Source organism: Chelonus insularis, unplaced genomic scaffold, assembly GCF_013357705.1.
Source record: "Chelonus insularis isolate UGA/USDA-ARS -01 unplaced genomic scaffold, ASM1335770v1 contig_3_pilon, whole genome shotgun sequence".
NCBI lineage: Eukaryota > Metazoa > Arthropoda > Insecta > Hymenoptera > Braconidae > Chelonus > Chelonus insularis.
The window spans coordinates 3,296,753-3,308,007 of record NW_023276556.1 but is presented as its reverse complement, the minus strand read 5'-3'; the positions used below and the strand labels follow the sequence as shown (position 1 = coordinate 3,308,007).

Sequence of the window (11,255 nt, the reverse complement as noted above, 5' to 3'; positions counted from 1 at the left end):
AAATTTATTGTGTTATTAATTAAAAAAAAATTATTGATAAAATACTGGCTTACAAGATTTTGTAAATAGTCATAAAAATATGAACATTCAAATTTAAATGATTAATAATAAAGTGGAGATTTTGATTTAATTTAATAACTATAGCATAACACATAGCACAGTTCAATGATAAATTAGTTGATATTTAAAATACATATGTGTGTAAATACCGTCCGGGAAATGATTTATAATCAATGGCATTTTACAAATATTCGAAAAATTGTGAAAAATATTATTAAAATAATAAATTAATGTGACTTTGTTGATTTTATGATGTCTATGCTATTAACCAAATTTGATGTTAAAATAATCATACGAACATACAAAAATATTCAATATTTATTACGCTTATGATATAAAGTAATTTTAAAATTTTTCCAAAATGAATCGTTGAAAATTCCAAATGAACAATCGGTGATTTTTTTTTTGGGTTTTATAAACTATGAACATTGAATCATATCTACCGATTAGAGCGATGAAATACAAAAACACATGTTTTTGACAGCAATTTTAGTTTCAGCAAAAAATTTATTTCACTAAAATTTAAAAGAAATTTTAACTTCCGCTGAACCGGAGATGGGTTTTTAATGACGAAGGTTTACAACTCTGCTGACATTGGCTTTGAAAAACTCAAAAAAGAAATTTCACAAAACGCAAATAGTTACTGAAGTTGATATCAATGATATTTTTTTAATTTAAGTTAGTATTTAACGATTCTATAAATTAAGTAATTAATTAATAAGTTTATATCTTATTAAACGACCACGTCAATGTGATTTTTATATTTTTTTCAATTAATAATACTAGTATTTGAATTTTACATGAAATAATGGAGCATAAAGAATTGTAAATTGCCAACAAAAAATGTCGAAACGAAATTTTCTTTACCTTTTTATTTTACTTTTATCTATTTGTGATTTACTCTCAGGCTATTGACAATAGATATTTGAGAACATTTTGTCAAAAAATTTGTGTACGTTTACTTTTATTTCAATTCATATTTATTTTTAATATTGATTCAAAGTTGTAGAAAAAATATAAAACGTAATATGTATTCAATAAATGAATTTTCCATATTTATTGCTATGCCTTACTTCTAGATTTTTTCGTCACTATATGCAAAGCAGATAGGAATTAATCCCTGTACCAGTCAAATATGTATTTGGATTTATAATAAATACTATTCATAGTCAAAATGAAAAATATAGACTCTGAGGGCTAAGCTATTAATCAAAAGAATTCAAAACTTACTAATAAATATAATCATTGATTAATATATGAGTGTAGAAAAATTAAATTGATTACATGTATATGATATGTAACAATACTAATATTCAATTATCTTAACGAAATTGTTGAAAAAATTTTCGTCTTCATCTTCATCAGTCTTGGCAGATCTAGGATTTAATATTATTATCAATCGATTCTGAAATGTCTTTAAATATATTAAAGCACAAAATTCTTTACAAATTTTTGCACTGAACTAAAAAAGAATATATGTTTGAAAAGTACTTTACCAACTATGTCAACTCTAAACTTTCAAATATATCGTATGTTTGAGAATAATTGAAAATAGATATTGCTAAACAATTAGCATAAAAATAAAATAATAACGTGTTTATGATTATATGTGAGACCAAATATATAAAGACCATGTGTACAAAGAATAAATTATGAAAGTAAATTTTTCATAACTCCATGAACTTTGAGAAAATAGCTTAAAGGGTAGAAAGTTTCCCATTGTGATATTCTTTATTGCATCAAGCTTCTGTTGTCTGCTTTTACGTTAAAAAAAAAGTGTGTTTAACAACTCAAACATTTTGATCTCGTTTAAAGAGTTATTTCTTTTTTATATTTCGCTACCATTAATCATCATAAGCGGTTTTATGTGAAAAATTGGTAGGTGAAATTGTTTTAATATTTATAAAAATATCTTTCTACCCGATAAGTTATTTTTTTTATATTCGTGGAGCTTTAATGCAGTGTAAAATGTGGGAACAGATTTATAAAACAAATCTCATCTATGCTCACTTCAATATTGAAAGGTATTACTACAGTATAAGTAACTTTTATTATTCAGTCACTTGAACTAAACTCATGCTCTGTAATATTTTTCTATTGAAGAAAATAAATGAGATTGTAATTTCCGAATTTACCTAAATTATTGATAAATCAATACACTTATATTTACTATGTATAACAATAAATATTTATCATATAAATGATAAAAAATTATTTATAAAATTAAAACGACAAAAAGAATCTACAAAAAACAAGATATCTAAGTACTGTTACTTATGTCCACCTAAAATAAATTTATTGTAAAAATATTAAAAATGACAGTTAAAAAATAAAACAAATACTATTGCTTCATGAAGCAATAAAAAGAAAGACAAAAAGTGAAAGAAAATATGTCAATAAAACTCATTTTAAATAAAAATACATTAAACTTTGTTATAGTAGTATTTACTACTCTCTTCCTGATATTATTACTATTCTTGTTGAAAAATGGCAAATTTTGTATGCTATATACCGAATCTGAAGTTTACCGATACGTGAATTTTCGGATTCACGACGTTCAACAAACAAAATATTGAAGAAGAATGGAATAAAAGCATTATCGATTTTTCTTTGAATATATGGGACATAGTGTTACTCTTCGTGTCTCTGTGGTTGCAATGATAAAGCATTTTACAGTTCAGTTAACGCAGTGATTGAAATATCCCAATGTTAGTTGAATTGTCTCGCATCTGAAGATAAACCCAGTGAGATTATCAAGGCTTTACAATTTCTGACGACTTTACGAAAGTTTTTGTCATTTTTCATTTTTGTAAGTCAACTTAAAAAAAGTAATTATAATAAATGATGACCAGGATTAAAGGAAATTGCACATGTATATTTTTTAATGAATATACATCATCTTGTATAAATTCAATCTTGTATTGGATTAGTAGAAATGCTAGAATTAATACTCACATTACCAGAATTATCTATTCCGCGAAACAAAGATTCGAAATGTTGCACATAAGACTGGCAATGTTCACTTCGAGTAAAAGCAGTTGTGTTATGAAGACGAACATTACGTTGTTCAAAAAATTTATATACAGAATGAAAGATTGTTGAATCATTCATTGCTTTGGCAGCTTCTAAAAATTTACGTGCCGACACTTGATTCATCAGCCCTACTGACCTCACGTATCTAGAATGAATTTGATGAGTAAATAAATCAAATAATCAATAAATTCTTTGCACGCTATTTGCATTGTTTAGAATCTTAGAAAATTAGAAATACCTTAAAGCCGGTAATATATGTCCTTTTGAGAGTAAAACTTCAATTATTTCTTCATGAGCATTGCCAAGCCGTTTTAGCATATCCAATGCCAGTTGATGTGCTGCTGGGTACAAATTTTCTAGGGACAAAAGTAAACATGCTAATGGCTTTGAGTCAGCTACAACATGATACTGCAATAACTGATGGAGTTGATAATATGCTTTTCGTTGTACAAGCGTTGTAATCACCAGTTCGTATATAAAGTGTTGTACAGGAATGCCGTGTTCCACTAATGATCTTAAAAAAACAAACAGTACATATTTAGCCAATTAAATTTTACCTGCTTCACATGAGTTTGAATTTTTTACATTGTTATATTGATTTTTCGAATTGCAATTAATTAGAATATTAATTTATTTAAATACATATTTTCTCCATTGTTATGTTGGAAAAAATGACAATTTCCGATAGGTAAGTGGAGAAATAACTAATCTGGTTTACGGAAGTTGGAAATACCAAATTGACAATTTTTCATTGAAAAAGGATGAAGAGTCAATCTATTGAAATGCAAATTTTGGGTCGACTTTTAGGTCAAGAGGTTACACAAAAAGGACGGTTCTGATAGATGGACAGACCAAAACCTCTGAAAGGATTTTTTTTTCAATTTCAATATTCACTCTTTTATCGGCTTCAATCAATCCATTTGTTGATTAAATAATAAGTAATAAGAAAAATTAGTAAATTATTTATTATTATGAATACCTTATGTATTCAAGTAAAACCCAAATGACCATTTTCGGTTCTACTGAGTCTAAAGAAAACCTGGAAAGTATGTGAGTATATATATCACTTTGTTCTAATAATAATTTGTATGAAAGATTATCAGAATTTTCTGTTCCGCTTTTCAGTGCATTCACTAAAGGTGTGCCCATCTGTAAAGTAAACGTAATGCATACTATCATCCAACTTCCAATCTAACTTACACAAACATTATAAAAATATTATACCTGACTCTGAATTTCATTTTCCAGGTGACCTCGATATACTGCATTAATTTTATCGAATATTGCTGGCATATCAATAAGACTAGCAGGTAAATCACTTACAGAAGTTTGCAGAACTTGTAAAAGAATTGGTTTAGCATTTTTACGTTGTAATAAAAATTCTATCAATTGAACTTTGTCGGTTAAAAGTTTCACTAAAGCTTCTAATCGTAGTTCTATGTACCTGGAACAAAATTAAATAGTTTGATGGTCAATTTTGCCCTTTATGAACCTAACTATCGGAGTATTTACGATTAACGTAATACAAATAAAAGGCATTTGTACAATCCTAAATTTACAGAGAGACTAGTGGAACATTTTGTGAAGCTTTGCAATTTGCATTAATCAATGACGTATGCTTTAGCTAAGCATTTTTTTAGAATATTTTGCTTCAAAGGTCATAAGTAATACTATGTAAATAAGTCCACATTACGCCGGAAACAATTCTGTTCTGTTCTACAGAGTAGTTTTCTTCACGAGATATCCAGTGGAGTTACGAGAAATAATGTCTCTTACCATTTCAATAGTAATGGATGATTTTTGTAGCAATTTAATTTTATAAATACATTTAAATTAATTAATTTTTTGTTTATAATTTGTATTAAAAGTGCTAAATTGGTACCGTAATTGAGGTTTTAAATTTAATTAATTTGATCATAATTAATGAAAAAATAATTATAAAATTTTAATAGGTATTTTTGTGAAAAGATTAATAATTTAAAATACAATTACCATAGACATCCCAATTTAATATCGATAATGATGTTGGGTTGAAAGACCACCCAATTTTCTGAATCTAATTATTGTATTAAGGTACATAATAATAAAATATACGAAAATATATGCAGTGTATAAAATGAAAATAATTACAACATTGTTTATATTAAGGATACACAGTGGACAGGGCTGTATGACCTGTTCTGATAATGTTGCACCTTGAACTTTAAGATTGAATGGCTTAATTGGCTTTGGCACAGCTACACTTGTATGATGCATTACAGTTCCATCACTGGCACCACCCAACATAATATCAAAAATCATGGAAGTCTAAAATAATGAATTCATAAATATCTCAATTATTATTCCATACAGATAAAATTATTATCAACTGAATATTTTATTTACTTTGGATGCTTGATGATGTACGATTATTAAATTGTCTACAACATTAATAGCAAATCGGCCACGCATATCTAACTTTAAAATATGACTTTTTTTTATTGTCAACATTCTGAAAAGTAAAAAAAAGTTATTGGAATAATTAATGATGAATTATATCATTTGATAGCTTGATAGAACATTCAATAGTACTCACTTATGTACAGTATAAATACAAACATAGGCACTAAGTGATTTAGCTTCGTAATGATGTCTTAAAACAATAATACATGGAATTCCATAAAGAACAGTTAAAGCTACATCTCTTTCAGATACCGCATATTTACCAGGCTTTACTGGTCCAGCTTCCACTGAGAGAATGTTTTTAGAATGTTAAAAATTGGTTATTTAATTAAAAGAATACAATTTCTTACTTTCAAATTTTGTTATTTTATGTAAATTTCCTGGAGTTATATGTAATGCTTGCATCTGATTTCCAATTGTACCAGATGATAACAGAATCATACTACTTTGAGGACAATAAACATACCAATTAACACCTAAGCTAAGGGATTTCAGTGCCTTAACACTTCTCTTTGACGGATTGACCTAGAAAATTAGATAATAAATGATTCAATCGATTTCATACTTAATACGAAATGAATTATTGAAATCATTTTATATTTTAAATATATAACTGAAATATAAAAAAATTATAATTACTGAAAATAGTTCTACTCCATGATCAGTAACTATTAAGATTTCATTACTGTGAGTCCATACAAAACCTTGAATAGTCGCATTTTTACTTTTACAAGCCTGAGAATATTCAATGGCATCCAAGCCACTGGTCGGCGAATAATTAACAAATTCCACTGACGTATGTGTTCGTTGGATTGCTAATACACTCATATCTGGTGAAAATTTAATAGATATAACTTGGCCTTTATCTTCCATTTTGAAGAAGAAATTTTCATTTGGTCCATACACTCCAGTTGCTCCTCCTGACCTAACAGCAAATACCTAGATGTAAAAAAAATTAAATAATTACTAGCTTTTGTTATTTTTCAATCATATTGAAAATTCTATAACAATCAACACCTCTTTGAATAATTTAAATCAAATTATTCAAAGATAATATTAACAATGAGTTGATGAAATGTACATAAATATTCGATGAAAAAACTAAAATAGTTGATAATAAATAAATAATGACATTTCGAGCTGTCAAACTAAATTTGGAGCTTGTATAGGTTAAATACTTGTCAACAACTGATAACTGTTTCTTACTTGCTGTTTGGAGTCATCAAAAAACACATTTGTCACACAACTGAGAGATTCAAATCGGATAGGATTGTTTGACAGTTCTAAAAAAAAATCATCAGTAGATTCTGACTTAGTTTCTTCTGTATTTTCCATGTTGATAGTTTTCTGACAGTTCTGGCGTTAATTCGGAGGTTTATGTGGATCAGCTGATTGATGTTGGCATTAATGGTTGGCACATGAACCATTAGATGTCACTGGTGAGTCAATAAAACATGCAAGTGAGCAGGGAATTGGAGTAGTAATACAAATATTCTGTTCGAAAATAGGTGTGTAAGCGGGGTGTGGGAAAAGACACCAGCAGTATCTTACCGACCGTCCCTGTCATCGGATGTATGTGGGGAATGCAAGAAAGCACAGAGGTCCTTGGTCGTCGGAAGCGCGAGTAAGAAAATGGCGGACAGTGGTACGGTAAAAGGGCAGGGACATTCAGAGATAAGAATTGTGAGATCGAGGATACGATTTTACAAGTAGACGTCTTTCTTGGACGTCACCAATTAATTACGTTGAGTTTACAGTGTCTATTAATGAGGGCGTGTAGTGTATAATCAGTGTGAAAAAAAATCTTAATTTAAGTGAAAATAGTAAATACAGTATACGACATTTGAGTGAGTATTATTCAAGAAAGAATCGAGTAGCAACAAAAGGACTGCTCAAAGGTAAACATATATACATAGTCATTGGATTTAATGAAGGAAGACAGCAATATTATTTTTTTTTTTAGTTTTTAATTTTTTTTTAATTAAATAAACATAAAGATACGATAAAATGAAGAATTGACTGTCTGATTATTATTTTTTATCAATGATTTGAGAAATCTGCGGTCTTTATATACGAGATTCATCGATCAGACTAGCTCATGTCAGCCACTTGTGGCCATTTACAAATATCAGTACGAGGATTTTTCTATTTTTTTTTTTATTTCTATCATAATTACAGAATACCATACAGCCGTGGTTTAATTACTTACGAGTACTCTTCAGTTTACTATTGATCATTTAATTACATTTAAAGTGAATTTCTGTTGATAAATCAAACTTGTGAAACGTGAAATTTAAAATACATTCTTGTAATACAAATTACACAAAAGATTTTTTTACTGTAAAATTTTTTCTCTTTTCATCCGTTCGAGATCTTGAACGAGTAAATTGCCATATAATAAAACTTAAATGAATTACTTTCATTTATAACATGGATTAAGAATAAAATTACAACAAAATTTGTTTTCCAAATTTCAGCTCAAATGCGTACTGTACACTTCCGTTGTAATTTTAATTGACTATGGTAACAAGGTAGTGTTTAAAAAGATAAATGAATAAATAATCAACAGTGTTAATTAACTTAATTAAAAATGTGAAGGAAAACGTACGTAATGAAGCCACAAAAGAAGGCTACTATCGCGCAAAAGGCGCCAAAGTCGCCACCAATTGCCAAAAAACGTAAAGCTATGTCTGCAGATCAATCATCAATAAATTTGAAAAACGATCAGAAGACAAAAAAAGCTGATCAACCGAAAAAAAATATTGATAGTGAGAAGAAGAGATTAGAAAAGTGTGAGAAGCAGAATAAATTGTTAGAGAAGAAGAAAAGTGAGGAGAAGAAAAAAGAAAAAATTGATAAAGTTGATGATAAGAAAAAAATGAAAGAAATTAAGCAAGTAGACAAAAAAATTGAGGTTGTGGATGAAAAAAAAATGGATAAGATAAATGATAAAATTGAAGAGCATCCAACTGAAATAGGTGGTAATTTAACAACAATTGACAAGAAGAAGAATCACAGTAAATTAGATGAGAAAATGTAAAATTGATAAACAGTTTGTCGATAGTAAGAAGAAGGCAGAGAAGGAAGATAAGAAGAAAGTAGTTGGTAAAGAGGACATCATTGAGAATGAACAGACCTATGATCTGTCAATAAGTACAGATGAGAATAGAAATAATGAAGAAAAAAATCACCCCCAAAATTTAGCCACGACAAAGAAGAAGGTCAAAGATGACAAGAAGAAAGACACCAAGGGAGTGAAAATATCTGAATCTAAGGAAAATGGAAAAAATACACCCACCAAAGATAAAAAAGTAGACATAAAGAAAATGATAGAAAAGGATTTTGGAAAGAAAACGAAACCGGTTACGGATAAAAAGGTATCAAGTTCAAAATGTACGCAAAAAAAATCCCCTACGAAAAAGACTGTTCTTGCTAAGAAATCGTACGAACCATTGACAAAGAGAATGATTGAAAAAAAATTAAAACTAGTCAAATCTAATTGTAAAGATGATAATTCTAATGCTCTTGATGTTGAAGAGAAAAATTTAACTGTCAAGAAAAAACATTCGTTTATATTTAAAAATAAAATTAGTCAAGAAAAGAAACCAAAATTAGCGAAACAAATGAAAGCTAAAATTCCACAGCAAAATGGAAAAATAAATAATATTTTAAAGAAGGAGAAATTAAAGAAAATATCAGATAAATTGATTAATAAGAAGAAAATAGAAGTGAAAGAATCAGATAAAATAATTATTGATACTAAAAAAAATATAACAGAGCTTTCAATTAATGTAAATTGCAATGTTAATGTCAAAGAAGAGATTGTAAATGAAAAGGAAGAGAATGAAAATGTTGACGTAAAGTTACCTGACAATAAAAAATGTCCAAAAAATATATCGAAACCTAAAGTAGCTAAAAAACCCACGACAAAAAAGTGTGCAAAGTCTTATAAAGCACGAGATGAAGATGTTGATAATAAAAATCCTCCTAAAATGGATGAATCGTCAGATTCTTCTAAGCAGACTAAAACTGAGGAAATCGTAAAAACGTCACAAAATAATAAAAAAGAATCGGAAAATCCAGTAAAAGTATCTTTTAAAGCAGAAGTGACGAATGAGGACAGCAGTGAGGCAGCTCCAAGCAGTTCTTCAGAATCTAGTGAAGATGATCTGAATGAAATAGAGACTCGTCAAAGTAAGCAGAGAAAGAAGAAAGACAATGAAGATTCTTCAAATGATGAAAGCACACGGAGAATGTTATTCGATTTATGGTCTGGTCCGAAACGTCACAGAGTTGCTTCACTTAATGCTCTGGCTAAAGTACATTGTTTGTATGAAAATGAAGCTGGAGGTGTTTACCTCGGTGGATTTTGCAAGCCGAAATCAGCAGAAAAAGATAAGCTGAAAAAGGTCAATAAAGAATCTAAAGAGGAGCCTTCAACGAAACGTAAAGAAAAAGAGACTAAAGTACCAGATTGTGGTAGCAAAGGATCTGAGTCGGAGAACAATTCTAAGAGAAATTTGAGGAATGTACCTGGTCTTCGAGGGAAACATTGGGACATGATGGAGAGTTCTTCGTCTTCGTCTTCGTCGTCAGATGAAGAGTCTGGTGAATGCGTTGAGAAAAACGTTAAACGTGGTAGGAAAAAAAATACAACGAGACGAAAAAAACCGGAGGAAGTGATGAATCTCAAAGATATGGTGGTTTCCAAGAGAATGGCAAGTTTAAATGCCTCTGCTATATTAGCAGCTTCTTATTCTGATGAAAAAAATCGACAAAGTTCATCCACCGAATCGTCTAGTGACTCTGAGGTTGAAATAATCAAACGAAGAAAGGGTGATTCGGAAATGGACAAACGAAAAGCAAAGCAAGAAGAGGAGATCAAGGCAGCAAAAAAACTGGTTATTGTCAATCAGGATACTGACGTTACCATTACTGGTTAGTTGATATTATTTGTATAATTTTGTTGATTATTGATGGTATATTATACCTGACTAATCTAATTGTTCTCACTGTCATCTCTGTGTAGGTGTCTATGTTAATCAAACTAGATCAACCCACCACGAGGGTTTCTGTAGCATCGCTGGAATGCAATATAGAATCAGCTCAACCAGCCACACGCAAACTGCGGCTACTGCTGTGGCTGCGGAACTTCACGAGCAGGTATGCTCTTCAATTTAAGATATGCATAGATTAATATTATATACCGATTATAATCAAGGGAATTATCGTTTACCAGTGGGTATACGAAACTTTAACGGTAATCATTAATTGAACACGAAAACCTATAGAGTTTCATGAAAAATATATTTACACTAACTTTGGTAGTTTCAACTATCCAGATTTTTTTTAGCTGAACAAATGATAGATAATTGATTCCATCAATAATTGAGAGTCATAAATAAAAAAGAACTGTATTTCAGATAAGTTGATCCACAAAATAATTTATTCTAAATGCTGACCCGAGTCAAAATATAACACCTACATTTATTCTTTCTATACTATTCCCATCCTTTCTATCCTAGATTTCAAATAGTAGGGTTTATATCAAATAGTACTTTCTGGAAATAGAATAAAGTTACAATTTATATAAATCGATTAATTTTCCAAAAATTTTATTTATTAACAATGAAATTGATACAAATAATTCGTTCAAACCTATTAACTAATGAAATAAAACTGTTTTTTCAAATATGAAGATAGTCTATATTATAATAGCT

At 29.1% G+C, this 11,255-nt stretch overlaps 2 protein-coding genes across 2 annotated transcripts in view; one reads left to right on the top strand and one right to left on the bottom strand.

Moving 5' to 3' along the window:
* Nucleotides 1-2,914: 2,914 nt before the first annotated feature.
* On the bottom strand, nt 2,915-6,929 carry Bulli (regulator of MON1-CCZ1 complex protein bulli). Its single transcript, XM_035086040.1, has 11 exons — nt 6,742-6,929; nt 6,175-6,474; nt 5,886-6,060; nt 5,669-5,822; nt 5,479-5,584; nt 5,247-5,400; nt 5,086-5,149; nt 4,318-4,537; nt 4,073-4,242; nt 3,332-3,607; nt 2,915-3,238 (listed from the first exon to the last, which is right to left on the bottom strand). Exons 1-11 carry the CDS (start codon nt 6,868-6,870, stop codon nt 2,971-2,973), a joined length of 2,016 nt encoding a protein of 671 aa, XP_034941931.1. The 5' UTR covers nt 6,871-6,929; the 3' UTR covers nt 2,915-2,970.
* Nucleotides 6,930-7,046: 117 nt separating this feature from the next.
* Nucleotides 7,047-11,255, top strand: part of Hers (Histone gene-specific Epigenetic Repressor in late S phase) — a 36,174-nt gene continuing 31,965 nt past the window's right edge. The window contains 4 exon segments of the mRNA XM_035086078.1: nt 7,047-7,433; nt 8,013-8,572; nt 8,574-10,473; nt 10,565-10,698. Of these exon segments, the coding sequence (XP_034941969.1) occupies nt 8,147-8,572; nt 8,574-10,473; nt 10,565-10,698 (2,460 nt within the window). The 5' untranslated portion in view covers nt 7,047-7,433; nt 8,013-8,146.

Excerpts from the sequence above, each read along its gene's own strand:
- Bulli (XM_035086040.1), bottom strand. The coding sequence starts at position 6,870 with ATGGAAAATACAGAAGAAACTAAGTCAGAATCTACTGATGATTTTTTT. Across the intron at positions 5,585-5,668 it reads TGTATTTATACTGTACATAA|AATGTTGACAATAAAAAAAA; the intron begins GTGAGTACTATT and ends TTTACTTTTCAG. Across the intron at positions 4,538-5,085 it reads ATTAAATTGGGATGTCTATG|GTACATAGAACTACGATTAG; the intron begins GTAATTGTATTT and ends ATTTTGTTCCAG.